The 21,711-nt window shown below is 42.2% G+C and overlaps 1 protein-coding gene across 1 annotated transcript in view; it reads left to right on the top strand.

The window, feature by feature from the left end:
* LOC308274181 (lutropin-choriogonadotropic hormone receptor) overlaps positions 1-21,492 on the top strand; it is a gene marked incomplete at both ends in the record, with an annotated part of 55,053 nt that extends 33,561 nt beyond the window's left edge. Inside the window, 5 exons of the mRNA XM_080711680.1 lie at positions 257-325; positions 6,780-6,854; positions 11,640-11,825; positions 15,716-15,796; positions 20,340-21,492. Coding sequence (XP_080567806.1) covers positions 257-325; positions 6,780-6,854; positions 11,640-11,825; positions 15,716-15,796; positions 20,340-21,492 — 1,564 coding nt within the window. The remainder of the gene's footprint in view (positions 1-256; positions 326-6,779; positions 6,855-11,639; positions 11,826-15,715; positions 15,797-20,339) is intronic.
* Positions 21,493-21,711: the final 219 nt, after the last annotated feature.

Below are 21,711 nucleotides of genomic sequence, written 5' to 3'. Positions count from 1 at the left end.
ATGGCTGTTCAGGCAACTGATACTTAAGAAACACTTAACAAATCAAATCAATGGTGGTCGAGTGAAGGTAGATGTGAACCAAAGCAAAAGAACATCGCATCACTGCATCTAAATTGTTGGAAGAACAGAGCTGGATATGGTGAATGCCAGTGATTATATTAGTAATAAATGTCACAGGAGGAAGAATATGTGCTTCCAAACTGTGTTTCTCTCAGATGCTTCCTATTCCTAAAACCCTCTTTCCTCCCTCTTTCAGCAAACTCTATGGAAATGGATTCAAAGAAGTACAAAGTCATGCATTCAATGGGACAACGCTAATTTCACTGTAAGTATGTGCTTATTTTCCTTGCTCATGAATAGAAATGAAATAGCACTCTGGCTACCAGATCACATTCAATCTTCAGCAACTAACTCAGGGAAAAAATAAACTTTTAAGTGGCTAGTCCTCAGTGTTTCATGCATGTTACTAGGCAACCAACTGGCTGGAAAGCCCAGAGCAACCTGATTTCAAAGACTGATGCAGCCTTGATATGTTGAAGTTGACAGTTTGCTGAAATATTCAGCACCCTACCTGATGCCTCCTCTGTCTTCACAGCTCCCCCTCCAGCCCCCTTGCTCAGGTTGAGAGTGCCATAGAGGCAGCATGATTTCAGAAAGAAATTCCTCCCCAGGCCTTTCTGTGGAGAAATTGGGTACACCATTTAGCAGCCTAATCAGCCACAACAGCCCCTCTCACGTGTGTGTGTGTGTGGGGGGCTTCCTCCTGTTGGCAGGGGGGAGGGGCGCTCCTATTCTCCAGGCCTGGGGACTGTCTTTCACCACAGTCTGTGTAACAGCCTCCAACACAGGGGGAAGGACCCTGCTAACTGCTCCCTTCCTCATTTGTTCTCCTCTCCTTTCTTCTTCTCTCTCTCCCCCTCTCCCTTCTTCTTCTTCTTCTTCTTCTTCTTCTTCTTCTTCTTCTTCTTCTTCTTCTTCTTCTTCTTCTTTTTCTTCTTCTTCCTCCTCCTCCTCCTCCTCTTCCTCCTCTTCCTCCTCCTCCTCCTCCTCCTCCTCCTCCTCCTCCTCCTCCTCCTCCTCCTCCTTCTTCTTCTTCTTCTTCTTCTTCTTCTTCTCTCTCTCTCTCTCTCTCTCTCTCTCTCTCTCTCCTCTTTCTCTCTCTCTCTCTCTCTCCTTCCCTCTCTTTCTTCCCCTTCCTCTTCGAGAAGTCTTTGGAGACATGTGACCCATCACAGGTACTGGTTGAAATACATACATTTGTATGTAACAAAACCTAAGAGTTCAAATAGAGCCACAATAGGGGAAAGAGACAAAAATGATTCAGAAATAAGTTAGTTGTATAAACATGATCTACACCAAATGCTTCTCAAATTTTAGCACAAGTAAGAATTACCTACAGGTTGTTAAAAACACAAATTCCTGGCCCCACTCCCAGAAGCTTTGATTCAGTGAGTCTAGATAGGAGCCTGCAAATTTGCAATTTTAACAAGCTTCCAGGAGATGCTGGTACTGCTGGTCTAAAATTACGTAGTACAATTTTATTTGATATATTAGTTATTTTAATTATAAATTTTAAACCAAAGGCCCTATTCTGTTGGTTTCACCCTATATAGTTTGGTGGCTAAGTGAACAGGCCTAAGGGTCACTGACTGGACTGAAACTCCTACCCCACTAGTCATTCCTAGCTTGTGCAACCCTGAACAAGTTACCTGCTCTTTCTGAGCCAGTGTCCTCATTCATAAGGCAGAGCTGCTACTAGCCTGCTTTGTATCCTTAGTGTTTAACACAGTGCCTGAAACATAGTAGGTGCTTTATTTAATTGCTATTTAGCATACTATATAATTAATGAACTCTGAATGAGTAAATAGTTAAATAAAGTAATATCTGTATTGCTTAGAACAGTGTCTGGCAGATAACAAGTGATCAAGAAATAGTAACTTCTTAAAAGTTGTTCTTCTTATCACATGGCAAATTTTCCCTCATTTTCTTATAGGCTTGATAATTTAATGAAGGGCTGATAAACAAGCACCATTGAGTTGATAAAGGGCTGGCCAATGGATTTGTTTCTGCTAAACTTAAATCAGTGGCACCCTTACCCTCTTCTAAGCCAGCACTCTCATATACCTCAGCCCATTATTCACTCAAGAAGCATTTACTAAACATCAGTGGTATTTGAAGAAATGTGCTTTATTTTGAGAAGAAATGAGGATGACTAAGCCCTACAGTTTGCCCAACAGGCATTTACAACCTAGGAAGAGGCATCTCCAAAGGGTCTATAATCTGTACACTAAACAGCAACCAAAACAGAAGGCAAAGCATTGCAGTGAAAGAGGCCCTCTAGGATTAAAGACAGGTAGAAGGGACTTTTCAGAAAACTTGCTGAGGGAGATGAGCTTTGAGCTGGGCCTAATTTGAACAAGTGGACAAAGAATGAAAATACATTCCTGGCAGAAGAAAGCAAGAGAGCACAGAGAAGGATGGAGGGGTGTGCTCGCAGACCAGAAGCAGTACTTTTTAGAAGGTTCTAGACATCAGGATCAAAGCAAAAAAGGGCTTAGATGCCAGAGTACTCTGTCCTGTAGGAAATGGGAAGGCTCTGAAAGTTCTGGGATGGGGACTATGAGAGGCTCTGAGAAAGTTTATCTATTGGCAGGAAGGACAGAAGGCTAGAAGAGGCTGGACAGGGATAGAGATAGAAACACTGGAGTGTTGTGAACAGAGAGGATGGCTGAAGTCCCTATGACTGAGGTTACCTCGATGAGGAGGAAAATAAGAGGACTGGATATAAATTCTGAGGGAGATAAGAGACAAGGAAGAGAAGGCAGAGCCCAATCAAAGTGAAGTGGGAGAGGTCAGCAGAGCACTTCCTGGGAGTGAGGGGCAGGACAGGAGGGAATACCAAGAAGGCCAGCAGTGTCTCAGCTATCACAGAGGTACCAAAATGCTGCCATCCCTTCAGTCAAAATTCTGTATCTCCTGTAGCTCACTGTAGCAAGAAAGAGACCACGAACACAGATAACTTTGCCTAGAATACAAACCAGTTGTGTTCCTGTATTCGTTCAACAAAAAAATTAAGCACCACAAATATATTGTGTACTGTGTTAGGTGGACATGTCTCTGCCCTCAAAAAGTTTCTTTTCTAGTAGAAAAGAGAGACAAAAAACCAAATACATAGATAATTTTTTAAAAGTAGTGATACACACAAAGAGGGGGGTAATCCACTACTGAGATTTGTGAGAGTATGGGGTGACCAAGTTGGGCAACGTGCTTGGGGATGGCCTCCTCGAGGGAGGGTATTTGGACTAAGCCTAAAGGGAGTCTATCATGACATCAGTGAGGAGAAACAAATGCCTGAAAGAGGGAGCAGGGTACACAAGGACCTGGGTTGGGAAAGAAAAGAAGTTGGTCAGCAGCAAGGACAGAGAATAGGCCCATGTGGGAAGGACTGGCAAGAGATAAAACTGGAGACAGACTTCCACAGCAAGACCTGCAAGGCTGAGGGGCAGGGAAAGGGGTGATGGATTCTCTCATCAGAGCAAAGACAGACTCTGATGAGTTTAAACAGGAGGAGGGAGTAGTTTTCCAAAATGCTAAACAACATTTTTGAACTACACATTCAGCCCAGTTTCTGACACCTTCTTCATATACAAGCCTGTCCAAAGCCATCCAGAACAGTATAAGGAAGCTCTGCAGAAATCTCAGGGGCCCACTTGCTGAGGCGGCCAGGGAGGAGGGACAGTGCCTGAGGCTACCACAGGCACCTGCAGGGTCCAGGGCTCAGTCCCTCCAGGCTCCAGACCACAGATTGGGAGGCTTTGGGGGAGTTTGTGGGTCTTCACACTGTGCCTTTAAATGTCATCCTGCCTCTGCTTCTCACACCTGGAGGGTCAGATCATTGGGGAGAATTCTCACAAGTGATACCCAGGAAAATGCGCTAAATTGATTTTTTTTTTTTTACAAAGTTACACAACCCAGTTACCCATATACAAAGATCTGAGTTCTAATAAAATAAGTGAAACCTTCTGTCATGAAATTCAAACATTAATATGACCTGGCTGATATAAGGATAATATTCTCACAGTGCCCAGTTTCAATGATTTACAACTATAACCAAACATAATTAAAACAAACTGAATCAGGAAGAAGAGAGGTGAGAGTTTAGGAGGAAAACTTTCTTTTGATTTTAGATCTTAAACAGCAACTGACTCTGACAACCTCATCTCCTTGAAAGTGGGAATATGTCCAAGGTGTGGGAGGCTGTGAGAGCCACAGGTGTGTTCTGATGAAAGATCTGAGGGTTTCCCAGCAAAAGGCTGAGTAGACACATGTGGGAGACAGACACCCAGAGAATGCAATGAGGGGCTTTTGCATGTTTAAATGCAGGTGTGAGGCAGAGACATGCAGTACCAAGTGGAGGAGATGTAGTACAATTACCCTGTCATCCTGCAGGGTGGGAGTGGGACTGGTGGATTTGTTTTGCCAAGTAGCACAGTAATAATAATGCAGAAGGCAGTGTTTCCATTATACAAACCATCACACTGGCAATGGATGCAGAAACACTATCTGGGCTTTTCCAGAATGTTCTTTGAGTCACTACCCTTTTCTTACAGGAAGAAAATAGTCAAGCTGGGCATGGTAGCTCATGGGTGTAATACCAGTACTTGAGAGGCTGAGACAGGATTACATAAGAACCAACAATGAACATTAATCCATTTTATCCCATTGACCCAGATGTAGAACACTTATAAAAATTTATACTAGCCAGATGTGGTGGCTCACACCTGTAATCCCAGTACTTGTGGAGCTGAGACAGGAAGATTGCAGGTCCTTAGCCAGTCTCAGCTACTTAATGAGGCCCTCCGCAACGTAGTGAGACCCTGTTTCAAATTAAAAAAGTAAAAGAAGAAATTCAAATGTTAAATAAATGCATGAAAAAATGCTCAACATCATTGGCAATCAGAGAGTTGCAAATCAAAACCACCCTGAGATTTCACCTAACTCCCACTAGAATGGCAATCATTCAAAGCACAAACAACAACAAATGCTGGTGAGGATGTGGAGAAGTGGGAAATCTAAAACATTGCTGGTGGAATTGCAAATTAGTACAACTACTTTGGAAAACAGTATGGAGGATCCTTAGAAGAATGGGAATGAATTTACCATTTGATCCAGCAATAGCACTTCTGGGTATCTACCCAAAAGAAAGGAAAACAAACTATCAAACTAATGATGCCTATGTAGGTTCATAGCTGCACAATTCACCCTTGCCAAACTATGGAACCAGCCAAGATGTCCATCAACAGATTAATGGATTACAAAAGTGTGAGCTATGTACAGAATGAAATTTTACTCAGCTATAAAGAAAAACATAATTACATTTTTTTTGAGGGCTGGGGATAGAAGCCAGGGGCATTTGGCCTCCAAGCTACACCCCCTGCCCTATTTTTTTATTCTTTATTTTGAAACAGGGTCTCTAAGACAAGCATGAGAAGGAGGGATGGGGAGGGAATAGAGTGGGGATGGGGTACAGGCTAATTGGGTGATGTGTGCATATATTTCTACGCAAATCTTTTTCCCATTAAAATGTATGAGTACAATGCACCAATAAAAAATTTAAAAATAAGTAAATGTGCTCTTGCCATTTAAAAGAAATAAAAATAAAAGAGTAAAAAGCAGGCCTGGAGCGTAGCTCAAAGGTAGAATGCCCCTGGGTTCAATCCCCAGTATTGCAAGAAAAAAAAACTATACTAAGCTCAGCATGGTGGTGCATGCTTATAATCCCAGTACTTGGGAGGCTGAGAAGTAGGATCGCAGGTTCACAGCCAGCCTCAGCTACTTAGTGAGGCCCTCTACAACTTAGTGAGATAGTTTCAAAATAAACAATAAAATAGGGCTGGGGGTATAGCTCAGGAATACAATGTCCCTGGGTTCAATCACCGGTACCACACAAACACATACTCAAAAGAAGGCAGGCAGGCCTGAGCCCAGGGACTCCTCTCCTACATCCCTTGTCCACCCAGGAAAGGACTTGCAGACACTCATACCAGGGCCAGAAGCTACTCAGCAGCACCAAGCCAGGCTGTTCCTGAGCACTTTGACCTAAGCCTTTGGCACTCATGCACTTACTGCCATAGCAGCTTTGGAGTTCATCTGTGGCCTTGAGAGTGGTAGTTCTTCTCACTCTTGTTTGCCTAATACAAATATAGATGGTAGTAACCATCTATACTGTACAGACCCACGGGGCACCCAGGGTTAGGGGACACAGTCTACACAGGCTATAATTTCTTCCCATCCTCTCCCACTGAGAAATGCAAACCTGAAAGAAAAAGTGCAAATTGAATTAGGAAAAGGATAACTTGGAGTTGACCCTACTTTTTAAGTATTTTCAAACTTCAATATATTGCTATTGAATATATAATACTGAGGCCTCCAAGGTCGCTGCAGCTAAGAGTCTGATACAGAGCAAGTGGTGCTATAACTTCTGGCCTTGGCCACTTGGAGCCAGCTGTCTGGCAGCAAACTCTCATAACTCCAGAACAGGAGTGGGTGAGCTCTCCAAGCTGTAGGACAAAGGGTTCTGCCAAGTGAGGAGGACACTGAGGAGAAAGGTAGGGCCAAACAGGCATACCAGCAATTTCACAGTTTCATCAAAGGATACATATTGTGCCCCCTTTCCGCCCCCCCCCACCAAATCTGTACACCATGCACACAGGGTAGTTCAAATGTGTGTGTATATATGAGATGTAAACTCTGTTTAAGGAAATTGTTCTTCCCCACAGGGAGCTAAAAGAAAATGTACACCTGGAGAAGATGCACAGTAGAGCCTTTCAGGGAGCCACAGGGCCCAGCATCTTGTGAGTACAATGATCCTGCCTCCCCCCCCCCCCACTAAGTGCATCTAAACAGGCCAGTTCAGTGTGCCGGACCACATCATGCCTAGCCTAGTCTGGGACATCAGCCTCTGCAGCTAAAAAGGCTACTATTGGAAAGATCAAATATATTTGGAGTGCTGAAATAAAGTACCATATATTGTCTCATAGTTCTAGAATATAGACATCCCAAGATGATGGCAGGTTTGGCTTCTGAGGGCAGTGACAGAAATATCTGTTCTAGGCCTTTTCTCTTTGCTTCTTGTAGTTCAGCAAAATTGGTAGTGGCAGCATAACACCAATCTCTGCATGGCGGTGTGTGTGTGTGTGTGTGTGTGTGTGTGTGTGTGTGTGTGTGTGTGTTCAAATTCCCCCTTTCCATAAAGACACAAGGATTAGATTAGGGCCTAGCCAATAAAATGGCTTCATTTTAACTCTGTTACCTCTATGAAGAGCTTATCTCCAAATAAGGTCATATTTGGAGGTACTGGGGCTTAAGACATCAACATATGAATTTGAGGAGACCATAATTCAACCTGGAGCACCAAATATTGAAGGTAGCCTTGTGTGCTAGCAGAGAGGGTGCCTACCCATCTGAAATCTACTCATAGAATCCCAGGCCAGAGATCTGACTTCCCCTGGCACTTGGCTAAACATAGCTGAACTACTGTGTGTCATATTCTCAGACAGTGCAGGAGGAAGTCCTGCTTCCAGTTCATGGGGAACAAAAACATGTGGGAAAGTTAGGAGGAACAGGAAATTGAATCAGTAGTCTCCTGATAAAGTCTTTAAAACCCTGAAATATCCTACATAGAAGAACTGTAGCTACAGTCAGGATTCAGGGGGAAATATGTCAGGATTCCAGATGCTTCTGCAGCTTTAACAGATGATTTCACTTCATCCTCTCCACAGAGGTGCAGTCCATTCATTACCTTCAACATGCCAGCAGTCATTCGACAAACACTGATATAAGATACACTGAAGAGACAGTGGTGGGACAAACAGCTCTGGTGCCTGCCCTTAAAGAAATTACAGTCACAGGGGAGACAACAATAAATAGGCAAAGCAATTAATAGGCAGGAAAGCAAGGCAACTTGGTGTATTTGTTGGTTTGTTCAGTTACTTGTTCAATAACTTCTCTATAACCCCAAACCATGTGCCAGGCACAAAAGGGAAACAGCAGAAAATAAGATCAGACAAACATCTCTGACTTTGTAGTATAAGAAATACAGAGACAGGCGTGGTGGCACATGCTTGTAATCTCAGTATTTGGGAGGCTGAGACCAGAGAATCGTGGTTTACAGACAGCCTCAGCTACTTAGTGAGGCCCTTCGCAACTCAGTGAGACCGTGTTTCAAAATAAAGAATAAATAATTGGGCAGGGGGTGTAGCTTGTAGGTCAAATGCCTCTGGGTTCCATCCCCAGATCAAAAAAAAAAAAAAAAAGACAAAGTAATCACTTAAGTAAATAAAATGTGTCATGGCCAAATGGTGTTGGTTGTAAAGAAAAAAATATTAATTCGTTGGGGAGGAACAAGTTCTGGAGAAGGGCAACTTACTTCTTTCAAGAAAATGGTCAGGGAAGACTACCCCAAAAAAAGTGTCATTTGAGCAAAAACTTGTAAAAAGAAGGGAGGAGGCGAGTTCTGTGGGTGTCTGCAGGGAAAGCATTCTAGGAGACAGAGTGCAAGCAAAGGGCCTGAAGTGAGACCTTGCCTCATGCATTTGAAGAACAATAAGGAGGCTAGTATGGCAGAGCAAGCAAAAGGAGAGAAGGCCAAGGGGAGAGCAGGGAGATGGCGAGGCTATGGGAGTGAGCAGAGGAAGAGCATGAACTGTTCCAGCCATTCTTTATCTCCTGGATCTCCTGGCAGCAAGCTGAAAGAGTCAACTTGTGACTCTTTCTTTTTTCCTTCCTTATTTTCTTCTTTTCTTCCTTCCTTCCTATCTTCAAGAGCTGGAAAGCTCCCTTATCTTCTTTTTTAGCCTATATTTATTTTTATAAAGTGCTTTGATTAGTGCATTATAGTTGCATATCATAATGTGAATCATGTTGACAATGACATACATGCATACAGCACTTCTACCACTATAACTCCAACCTCTTGTCTACTTCCTAGATCCTACTGCATACTCTGTACCTTGTATTCTACCTCTGTCTACCTCTGAGGCACTCTGCCACTGCCTCGCCCTGACTGAGCCTAGTTCCCAGCCACCCTACCAGCTCCTGACTTCATTTGCCTCCTAACTCCAGGCACTGTTCATTTTGACCCTGATTCCTGCCACCATTAACCTCTGACTCTTCATAACACCCACCACGAAAATCCCTTATCCTTTCAACTTCCTGACTTCTGCACTCGACTACATGACTTCTGCTTCTGTGTGGCTCCCTCTAGACTGTGCCTCCTGCTTACCGTTTTCTCTGTTGTCTCCCAGCTCCTAGGCACCTGGTCCTAGGGGATTCTTTCTAGATGCCACCTGTTCAAAATATGCCAGACTCAGAATGTACAGGTTGACTGAATATTCTTCAGTATACCCCACTGGTCACTGGACAGAGTGCTGCCTCTGGCTCAGCACAGAGCATGGCCTGAGTCAGTGTGGTCATAGGTCCCTGCATGACAGTCTTGAAGACATACTAGGTCACCTGCTTTGAAATGACCATGGACACTGCAGGTGTCATATCCAGAATAACAGGGCCAGACCTAGGTCTCTTCCTTCACAAGCAGTAATTCTCATTTAACCCCAGGACTAGAATGGTGCCCAGAAACCCCCAAAATATTACCCCTGCTGGTCTTTCACCAACACTGAAAAATCCAGAAGCAGAGAGTTCTTATATTATAGGGTCATGAGTACGGCCTCCCTTCTTTTTTTTTTTTTTTTTTTTCAGTACAGGGTCATTCTACCTCCAAGTGACACTCCCAGTACTATTGTTATTCTTTATTTTGAAACAGGGTCTCACTGAGTTGCGAAAGGCCTCACTAAGTAGCTAAGGCTGTCCCCAAATCATGATCCTACCGTCTCAGCCTCCCAAATGCTGCGATTACAACAAGCATGTGCCATATGCCTGGCTGCTGCCTCCATTCTTGTCTGTGGAAAGGAAGATTTCATCCATTAGGTAGCCATGAGAAACTTTACTAGATAAAATCCACAGGAAGGTCCTGGAGTAGAGCAAGGGGAGCAAAGGGAGAGGGAGAGATCAAGAAAGCCCTCTGCCATACATGGTTTTGTTTTTTTTTTTTTTTTTTTTGTGTGTGTGTGTGTGTGTGTGTGTTTGACACTGGGATTCCTGGAAACAGGGTCTCTTAAGCCAGCACGGCTGGCTTCGAACCTGTGTGATCCTCCTATCTCTGCCTCCCAAGTGCAGGGATTACAAGCGTGCGCCACCACGCCCAGCTACATGGGTTTTTAAACCCCCAGATATCTACCCTTTTTTGTGTGTTTTCATTTTTGGGTTTTGCACCACAACTTAGTGTGCTGTATACAATTATATCATGTGGGAAATGTAATAGCACAATGTAAAACACAATAATAAGGAGTCTGACCGCACTGGACGGGGCCTGTCTTTCCTTTCAGGAAGGCTGTCACTGTCTGTCTGTCTGTCTGTCTGTCTGTCTGTCTGTCTGTCTCTCTCTCTCTCTCTCTCTCTCTCTCTCTCTCTCTCTCTCTTTCTCTCTCTCCCATGCATTACTTTCTAACTACCTAACAATTCTTCTGTAATGAGACCTTGCCACCATGTCCGAGATCCTGATTTCAAATGTGCCCATTCAGGAAACAAATACCAACCAACCAAGTCTACAGAGTACTATGCACAACCCCTAATAATCCCTGAGATAATGACTATAAAGCAGGATGAGAACACTGGTTTACCTGAATCAACTAAGACATGTCAGCAGGATGAAATATGGAGCTCCTAGGGTAAATTCTGCTGCCTATACCAATCATCAGCCTGTTTTGTCAAGATCATCTTATACCCATCACTTATTGATCCCCTCCCACAGGCTGGGCACTCAGTGCTGAGGGGGCTCTGTTGCTGGAAAAGGTTCATAGTACAGTAGCAGCAGCCACCTAAATGATGGACAAAATTGTTACATTCCCATCGGCTCCTCTTCCTCCTGACAGTTTTTGTGTTGGTGATTTTCTTGTCCATCACCTCAAGGAAGAGAAAACAAGTGGTTTTGGGACCTTGCTTGTAAAACTGGAGCCCTCCTTCCCCACAGCTCTGCTTGTGTGGGGAGTATTGGCTTACTTTGGACAGATGCACCCAGCTTGCTTCCCAGGTAGATGATGGCTAATGCCACAAGGTGGCTTTTCAGAGGTTGAGCAGCCCACACTTCATGAAAACCTCCCCTGTGGGGCTTGATCAATCAGGGCCTTGTATCTGAAGGTCTGAGTATCTCCCTCCCTCCGGGAGAGAGCACAGAGCTGGTGTCACTGCAGGAAACTGCTCTCTCACAAAGCAAGCAGGCATTTCACATTGCTAAGTGGAAAGACTGAGAGGGAAGGGAGAGGAAAATGTTGATGGATGTATGGCGGGTACAATGAGTTACACTTGACCTTGAAAAGAATAAGGGAGCACATGAAACAAAAACTACAGAGTAGCTTTTTAAAATTCAGATCATAATGAGAGTAACTAAAATGGAGAAGGGGAAAGAAAAATGGAGAAAAAATTTTTGATGACCTAAAATGTTAGACTGTTCAGGGAAAGTTTCATTGTCTGAGTCTAATGTATAAAATAAATAAATAAAAACCTTTCTCTTCTTTCCTTTCCAGGGATATTTCTTCCACCAAATTGCAGGTCCTGCCAAGCTACGGGTTGGAGTCCATTCAGACGCTCATTGCCACAGCATCCTATTCTCTAAAAATATTGCCAGGGAGAGAAAAATTTACCAGTCTCCTAGATGCCACATTGACTTATCCCAGCCACTGCTGTGCTTTTAGGAACTTGCCAACAAAGGAGTAAGTAAAAAACAAAAGTAAAACCCACACAGCTGCAAAAGAAAAGCCCCCAAAGAGAAAGCTAGGGATGGCTCCCTTCTTCTATACCTTCAGACTTCAGAACTAACTCCACAGCCCACAGGGTCACTTTCAGATAGACAAGAAGAAAATGAACTATCCTGTTTTCTCATAAAATCGGCTGCCAAACCATCGATTCACCTTACAGCTATAATACATCTGTAGCCAATTCTGGGCTAATTGAATTATAGCCTATATTATAAATTGCAAAATGGATACAAAACTGACATCTCCAAGATCAATTATTCTAATTCTCACCAGAGAGCATTATTTTTTAAAGAGTAGAGGAAGTAGATTCAAGACGGGAATTTACCTAAGGTCCTAATCTTCAACAAAAATAGGCAAAAATAGTATAGAGGGGTGCTTTTAAAATCTATTTCTCACTGAATTGCATAGAAGCCTTGCTCCCTAAGGATTAGTGTGCAAACAGCTCAAGGTACTTGCTCTTTCATGTCCAGTGGGGACCTAAGACAGCCATTCATTCTGATTTGCTTCACTCCAGAATGGGTAGAAAGGGTGCAATTTTATTCTTTCCTTAAAGCATTGTTTTCTAGTGTTTTTTGACCAAGACCCATAGTAATAAGTACTTTTTTTTCTTAGTAATGCAACCCAGTACACATATCACATATGCAAATAAAATAAAACAAAGCAACATTTGACTTTTAAGATATGTGATCTGAGCCAGGTGTGGTGGTGCACACTTGTAATCCCAGCATTTGGGAGGCTGAGACAGGAGGATTGCGGTTCGCAGACAGCCTTAGCCACTTAGTGAGGCCCTTTGCAACACAGTGAGACCCTGTTTCAAAATAAATAATAAAAAATAGGGCTGGGGGTATAGCTTGGAGGTATAATGTCCTTGGGTTCCATCCCTAGTACCTCAAAAGAAGGGGGAGGAGGAGGAGGAGGAAGAGGAGGAGGAGGAGGAGGAGGAGGAGGAGGAGGAGGAAGAGGAGGAGGAAGAGGAGGAGGAGGAGGAGGAGGAAGAGGAGAAGGAGGAGAAGAAGAAGAAGAAGAAGAAGAAGAAGAAGAAGAAGAAGAAGGAGGAGGAGGAGGAGGAGGAGGAGGAGGAGGAGGAGGAGGAGGAGGAGGAGGAGGAGACGACGACGACGACGACGGTCACAGTGGTACACGTTTGTAATCCCAGCATCTGAGACTGGAGGATCGCGGTTCGCGGTTCGCGGACAGTTTCAGTTACTTAGTGAAGCCCTCTGCAACTCAGTGAGACCCTGTTTCAAAATAAAGAATAAACATTTGGACGGGGTGTACCTCAGAGGTCAAATGCCTCTGGATTCCATCCCCAGACTCAAAAAAAAAAAAAAAAAAGAAAGAAAAAGGAAAAAAGGATATGCCATCTGGTGGGGGGGGGGGTGCACACCTGTGATCCCAGTATTAGGGAGGCTGAAACAGGAAGATCACAGGTTTGAGACCAGCCTCAGCAACCTAGCAAGATCCTGCTTCAAAATAAAAGATAAAGTGAGCCAGGGCTCAAAGGTGGAATATCTTCAGGTTCAACCTCTAGTAACATTAAAAAAAGAAAAAAAGAGAGATCTGATCTGTTTGGGTACTTCCTGTCTTCGGGACTCTACTCTGTTTCCTATTTGTGTTCACTGCCAGTCTTGATGCCTTCCATTATTTTCATGACCCACTAATAGAACATAAATAGTAGAAAGCAAACACTGCCCTGAAGGGTTATTATTGCAGCCTATGAAAAATATTTGCAATTAGTTAATTAGATAAGAATTTGATAGTAGGCTGCTGCTGTCTTTGTTTATAACCCACACACTTATTATGTGCACCTTGCATAGGTAGACTCGGTTCTACCTGAGGATTCAGGGTAGCTGAGAAGACAAAACACCTGCTGTGTCATGTACCACGAACCAAGCTTTGAAGAACATTAATTAAGTACCTACTATGCTCCAAGCTCTCAGCCCAACCCACACAGAGAATAGCGGAACAACAAGATGGCCAGTATTTATCCTGAATATAGCAGATGTGATAGCAGAGGCAAGAACAGAGAAAGTGCTCTCAGGTTACAGAGGAAGAATTTCTAAATGGCAGCAAGGCTTGTGGAAAGCTTCCTGAGGGAGATGACACGTGCTAAGCCTCAGAGAACAGGCAGGGGTAGAGCAAGCCACAAAGATGGGATGGCTTGTGTGACAGCACAAAAGCGTGAGAAATTGGGTGATGTCTTTCAGAAAAACTGGAATGAGAAGAGTCACAGGTCCACAGTACACAGAGAGGAATGGCCAGGAGAGGACACCAGGGAGAGCTTTGAGTTTTAGCCTGAGTGGGTTAGAGGATGGGAAGCCATAAAGAACTTAAGAGCAAGATTTCTCAAATTTTCTTTTATAAAATATCACTCTGGCAGCAAGGTGAAGAGTGGGCCGACAGCAAGCAAAGCTAGTGAGAGAACAGGTAAGAGAGAATGATCTAGAAAATCAAAATGCTGGTTTGTGGTGAGATTGATTCTGGATACCTTGTGGAAATGAGGTCATATCCCTTCTGAAAATACCAACTTATAAAATTTTAGTTCAAGATTTCTTATTCTAGTAGATAAGAGACTATCTCTAGGAAGGTGAAAAATATTTTTATGACCCAGTATTGGGGGTGAGATGGTAATGTAGTTACACAGATGTTATCTTTGTTGGAATAAAAACTTTAATTGAATCCCTCTGAGCCCCTAAACTCAAAGCCTTGGATGCTAGTGAAGACAAAGAGCCTCAAGTGAGGCTTGCAGAATATTTGAGCAAACTAAGTCATCCTCTTCTGCCTTAAAAGGCACACAGTTGCCTGGGAAGATGGCCCCAAAGACTTTCTTGGCATTTAAGTATGTTTAAAATTCCAAAAAGGACAGAATAGACTACACCTAGTATTATCATTTGAAGACCAAGAATACTCACACCACACACACACACACACACACACACACACACACACACACACACTTTGATCCAAGTTTGAGGACTTACAATTCTAACCCAAAATAACAAGCTGATTAATTTTTTTAAAGTCTGGTAGATGAAATAACTCTAACAGACTCTCCACCTTTCTGCTTTTGTACTGTTATTCCTTCAATAAATTGCTTCATTGATATTGCAGAAGACTAACACATAGAAATGTCCAATTTGAACTACCTTTCTCTTTCCTCCTCAGGAAAGGCTGAGACACACACACACAGAAAGCTCTCCCTTTCTCTAATTTTATAATCATTTTGGTACCTGACTTAGGTTTCATCCTTAGATAAATGTTCCCTTAGCTAAGGCCAGGACTTCTTTTATTTTCTTGGCATTTCCCCCTTCCCATAAATTCAACTTCTTAGAGAAAAAAAAGGGGAGGAATAATGTAGCACCCACTACGTTTCTGCCTATGAACATAAGGCCTAAAGTTCACATTGCAATGTCATGTCCAGGATCTTCAAATCCTTCCAAAAAGATTCCCTATTACAATTCAAAGTCCTGAACTCCAAATAACTGTTTATCAAGGCCAATATGGAGAGAATTGCTGAGAAGGAAACTTGAATACACCATAAAAGTAGCTTTTAATAAGTATTGAAAAATCCATGATTCAATATGACAAATTTAAGTTTTTTCATCTCTAGAGCCTACACAAAATATATTTAACATTCAGAACCATTCTGTCTAACCTGGAGGCATTCTAATGAGAATTCAGAAGTCTTTACTCTTTATCCACAGGAAGCATTTCAGTTAGGACAATGGTAAAGAACTTCCCTGTGTATTAGGTAAAGACTTTGGATGAACAAAGCAAAAGTAGATATGATCAGGTTTAGTTTAAAGGCCAAAGCTCAACTTTTTTTTTTACTACTTCTCTTTCAGACAGAACTTTTCATTTTCCGTTTTTGAAAACTTTTCCAAACAATGTGAAAGCACAGTAAGAAAACCAAATAATGAAACACTGTAAGTATCTGCATGCAAAGACACTCAGGAAGTCCTCCCTTGCTCCATGTGCATCTTAGCAGTGCTAGTGATTTTTTTTAAACAAGTTGTATGCAAGGTCTTTTTAATTGTTTAAAATGGGAATCTTTTTCTTTGCAAGGGGCAAAGGTATCTCTTTCAAATGTTTTTTTTAAGAAAATGAAAACAAAAGCTTCTTTTTAAAATGTGCCTAACTATTCATTCTATTGTTATATTAAATTCTTTTAAAATTATGGTTTTATTTGCAGGTATCTGGGTATCACTAAAGTTGGTTTAAATGAAATTTAAATTGTAGGATTTTCACTAGTTACATGGTCAGCCTTCCACAAAGAGTACCTGATTGCACATATAGCTTATAGAAGTAGCCAATTTCCTTCAAAGAGACTTAGGCCACCCAGACCACTATGCTCCTGAGCTTTACACTGTTATCACTACTGCAGCACAGGGTACTTCTGCACAATACTGACACTTTTTTGAGACTTCATAAATATCTCTTGGCTTCAGGACCATGAGTGAAGGACGTTTTAAAGAATATGATGGCACCCAGGATGAGTGTTACTACTTTTGTCTCTTCCTTTTCCTTTTCTGCCCTGTGGGTCATACCATCTGCCCTCTGGTGTTCTTTCCTCCCACACTTTCACATTTCTCTCTTCATATCAGTCACCCCCTATGTAACTCTTTTGAAACCATTATCAATGTTTCCATTTCTGGCTCCAGTCATTGGTAGCACTGAGGGATGGTGTGTGGAGAAGAAACTTGAACCTACCCTCAGTCATACTCACTAGACCCAGCCCCAAGCCTTCCCAAATGAGCATATGACTTTGATTTTGCTATGTTAACATAGCAAATTTAGGCTTTAAACAAGTCCCCTACTTCCTAGTATCCCCAGACTACCTGATATTTGATCTAAGTTCAGTGGCTCCCTGTGAAAACATTTTTGATTCTAGGTCCTCTACCTTCTACCTCCTACCCAGTAAGTATTCCTGAGTAATGAGTTTAGAAATCTTAAAGCCAGACACTAAGCGTACCTGTTCTCCTCAAGATAACCAGGGGTTCTTGCCACTATGAGGCCCCAAGGTCCTCCTGCAATCCCCATCTTTGTCTTAAATGTAGCTGCAGCAGTGGTGTTACTGCTTCTGCTTCCTCTGACTGGTCATCCTTGAGCCCTGGGAGTCCACTCACATTCCCACTCAGGCCTCCAGAGCAAAGCAAGGCTCCATGTTGGGCATTGTCAGAGCCAGCCCAGGACTCAAGTATAAGTAGCAGCAGTTGGGTACTGGGTCTGAAGACAAATTACCAAGGAGGAAAATTGCTAGGTGTCTAGTATGGCAAAAGAATAAAGGGCAAAGAACAAGAAAAAGGGGAACATACTTGACTTTTTATTGATTTTATTTGGAAATCATAGCAGAGTTTTTAGAAGTTTTAAATTAGTGCTTCTGGCAACTGAAGTAGTGTTTGTTTGTTTTTGCGGGCTGGAACCCAGGGATTTTCTACATCCGGGCTATACCCCCCTGCCCTATCTTTTTATTCTTTATTTTGAAACCGGGTCTCACTGAGTTGCAGACGGCCTCACTAAGGAGCTGAGGCTGTCCACGAACAGTGATCCTCTGGTCTCAGCCTCCCAAATGCTTGGATTACAAGTGTGCGCCACCACGCCCGACTTAACTGAAGTAGTTTTGATTAGGGGAAAAGTGTAAGAGAAATTGAGGCAACAATAGTTGAAACATTTTACCTAATTTTTGGCTATTATTTTCTGTGAATTATTCAGAAAACATGTTTAAAATGCAGATTTTTGGAGTCTATCCCTAGAGATTTTGAATCTGGGCTTAGGGGAAAGTAAGGAATCTGACTTTAACAAACACCTGGTGATTCTGCTAGAAGTGATCCAAGAATCCACTTTGAAAAATACTGACAAGACAGACATGGTGGTGCATGCCTGTAATCACAATACTTGGGAGGCTGAGACAGGAGGACTGCAGGTTCAAGGACAGCCTGAGAAAGTAGTGAGACTCTCATCAACCTAGTGTACTGTTTCAAAATAAAAATTAAAAACAGTACTGAGGGTATAGCTCATAGGTAGACAGTCCCTGGGTTCCATCCCCAGTCCAGGAAGGAAGGAAGGAAGGAAGGGAAGAATGAATGAACAAATGAACGATTGGAGGGGAGATAAAAAGATGTAGAGGAAAAGCCTCTGGACTGCAGATTGGAGACCTCATGCCGCTGCCGCCACTGTCCAATAGACCTTAAGTCACTTACTTGCTAATAAAATGAGGGTTAAATGAGGTGGTCTGTAAGGACATAATATTAAGAATGACCAATTTTATTTAGTAGCTCTTTATAACTATCTTTCCTCTTTAAAGATTAAAAATGAGTAACTATTCTGATGTCTATGATACAAAGACGAATGTGTTGCTTTTAATGATATTTAATAATAAAAAGGTGAGGTTCCATGCAGCTTTCTGTATAAAGCAGCAAGCCCTTTTCCAGTTCTAAATTGTTCTCTGTGATATTTTAACATCTTTTTAAAGACCCAAATTATAGATTTCTTTAATCTTGAATTTTTCCTTCCAGTATTATATTTCTTAAGTATATTATTTCATTCATTCACTAAATTAGGTACATACTTCCTAATATAGAACATGAGAAGTTTTGAGAGTAGGGAAAAAATGCTTTTCCTAAGATAAAATACATATTTGTATTGGCATTTACAGAAAAAGAATACCCATTCTTCAAGGTCCCAAGACTATACTAGCAGAATGTGATCAAAGAAAAAATGTGTTGAGCCTACATGAACCATGCAATATATGTTCATTGTCCCTATACCCTATCAATTCCTTTCAGAGTCAGAGTTGTCCTGGTTTAGATTTATTCACTCCACACACACTTATTAAATTGATACTCTGAGCCAAAACTCTGCTAGGCACCATGATTTCAGAAGTAAAGGAAATATCACTTAAATGTGTTTTGATAGCCCCTGTGCGTGCTTGTAATCTCAGAATTGGGAGGGTGAAACTGGAGAATCGCGATTCACAGTCTCAGCTACTCAATAAGGCCCTCTGCAACTTAGTGAGACCTTGTTTCAAAATAAAGAATAAAAAAATAGGTCAGGGGATGTAGCTTGGAGATCATAAACCCCTGAGTTCCATCCCCAGACCCGCAAAAAAAAAAGCATCAGAGAGGGACTTGTCATTAAGGATAAGGAGGAATTGATGAGAGGGGGAGGGGAAAGAACAGAGAAGGGAAAAGGGGAGATGGGAGGGGGAGGGGGAGGGGAGGGGGAAGGGGATGGGGGAGGGGAGGAGAGGGGAGAGAGGGGAGAGAGGGGAGGGGAGAGGGGAGAGGGGAGAGGGGAGAAAAGAGAAAATTCCAGGCAGAAGAAACAACTCATAGAGGAAGGCAGAAAAACAAAACAGAACTGGTTCACTCAGAAAGCTACAAGTAGTTTCATGGGACCAAAGTAAAAGTGCAAGTGATAATTACAGGAATTCCTACTATTGGCTCAAGAATTTTTCTAGACATTCCACGTGTATTAATCTATTTAATTCTTAGCATAACCCTAAAAAGGAAGGTATAATTATCCTATTTGACAAATGAAGAACTTGAGACACAGATATGAATTAACTTTACAGAGCTATGTAAGAAGCCCTGGCAGTATCATTCTGGAGCCTATGTGCTGTTGCTCTCTGGGGATGAGATGGGAGAGGCAGGCAGAACCCAGACTAAGGAGGCCCTTGGAGGTCATTTAGGAAAGGTCGTTCCAGGCCTTATAAACTGGTTTGAATGGGGAGGGCTAAAATTAGAGAAAGGATGTCAAGAAAAAAGTAATGTAATTGCCCCATTAAGGGAGGGCAAAATGTGAACTCCAGGAGTAGCAGTGGGGTTGGAAGGGAGTAACAGAAGGAAGGTTGTTCTCCACTGGGAACAATCTTTGACTCAAACTCCTGAGAAAGATCTGTTTTCACAGTTTCTTCCTCTTGTCCATGACTATGCTTCCTCTACTCCTAAGCTTCTATTAACCTGTCCTTGATTTCTGTTTCACAATTGGGCTACTTGATTAGCCAGAGATGTACAATGACAGCAAGTCCACCAGTAACTGATGATTCTTAACACGACATGCTTCCCAATCCCATTTGTGTAATTACAGCTTGGTAATCATTCGGTTGGCAAAGGAGATAAATAGCTAAAAACAAAAAATGGCAAGAAAGGATTATGTTAGATTTAGCAAGTACATATCGTGACTTGGAATTTGTTACCCGAAGAAAATCATCCTCTATAAACAGCCTAAGTCTTTGCATCAGTGTGTTAAGTACCAACATATATTATATAGTCTAAATGGCTTTTCATTTCCTTTTTAAGAGGCTCCATCAAATCAGATAATTTAACAATTAAATGTAAGGCTGAGGGTGTTGTGGATTTCTGTTTCTTAGACTTTAAAAACACACCAAGGATGATTCTTGAATTGCTTTTAATATTCAGAATCAAGAAAAGTCTCTTAAATCTACATCAGCTCATGTTCTTCTTACAGTTATTCTGCAATCTTTGCTGAGAGTGAGCTGAGTGCCTGGGACTATGACTACGGTTTCTGCTCCCCCAAGACATTCCGATGTACTCCTGAGCCAGATGCTTTTAATCCCTGTGAAGATATTATGGGCTACGACTTTCTCAGGGTCCTGATTTGGCTGATTAACATCCTGGCCATCGTGGGAAACCTGACTGTGCTCTTTGTCCTCCTGACCAGTCACTATAAACTGACAGTGCCCCGTTTTCTCATGTGCAATCTCTCCTTTGCAGACTTTTGCATGGGGCTATACCTGCTGCTCATTGCCTCAGTCGATTCTCAAACAAAAGGCCAGTACTATAACCACGCCATAGATTGGCAGACAGGGAGTGGGTGTAGTGCAGCTGGCTTTTTTACAGTATTTGCGAGTGAACTTTCTGTCTACACCCTTGCAGTTATCACTATAGAAAGATGGCACACCATTGCTTATGCTGTTCAGCTAAACCAAAAGATGCGATTGAGACATGCCATTCCAATCATGCTTGGAGGGTGGCTCTTTTCTACTCTAATTGCTCTGTTGCCCCTTGTGGGTGTCAGCAATTACATGAAGGTCAGCATATGTCTCCCCATGGATGTGGAAACCACTCTCTCACAAGTCTACATCTTAACCATCCTGATGCTCAATGTGATAGCCTTCATTATCATTTGTGCTTGCTACATTAAAATTTATTTTTCAGTTCAAAATCCAAAGCTGATGGCTACCAACAAAGATACAAAAATTGCTAAGAAAATGGCAATCCTCATATTCACCAACTTTACCTGCATGGCACCCATCTCTTTTTTTGCCATCTCTGCTGCCTTCAAAGTGCCCCTTATCACAGTAACCAATTCTAAAGTTTTGCTGGTTCTTTTCTACCCTGTCAATTCTTGCGCCAATCCATTCCTGTATGCAATTTTCACAAAGGCATTCCGGAGGGATTTCTTTCTATTGCTGAGCAAACTTGGCTGCTGTCAACATCGAGCTGAACTTTATAGAAAGAAGGAATTTTCTGCATATACCTCCAACTGCAAAAATGGCTTCATTGGATCAAATAAGCCTTCTCATTCCAGCTTGAAGCTGTCCACCCTGCACTGTCAATACTCTGTAGTCCACAACAAGACTTTCTGCAAAGATTGTTAACTGGGATTTCAATAACTGCATTATTGTATTGTACTTAAATCTGTAAAAAAAAAAAAATCACCTGAACCAAAAGCTTTAATATTAAGAGTTGGTTTTTAGGAAATTTAGGCACAATGAGCAAAAGACTATCACCTATTTCAAAGCATGGTCCATGACTACTGCCAGTCAGAACTATCCATCACTGGTATAGGATGGCATAAAATTCAAAAGTTAAGAGTG

The sequence above is a fragment of the Muscardinus avellanarius genome, assembly GCF_963383645.1.
Source record: "Muscardinus avellanarius genome assembly, chromosome: 15".
Taxonomy (NCBI): domain Eukaryota; kingdom Metazoa; phylum Chordata; class Mammalia; order Rodentia; family Gliridae; genus Muscardinus; species Muscardinus avellanarius.
The sequence above is the reverse complement of the archived record's forward strand: the minus strand, read 5'-3'. Positions and strand labels throughout refer to the sequence as shown.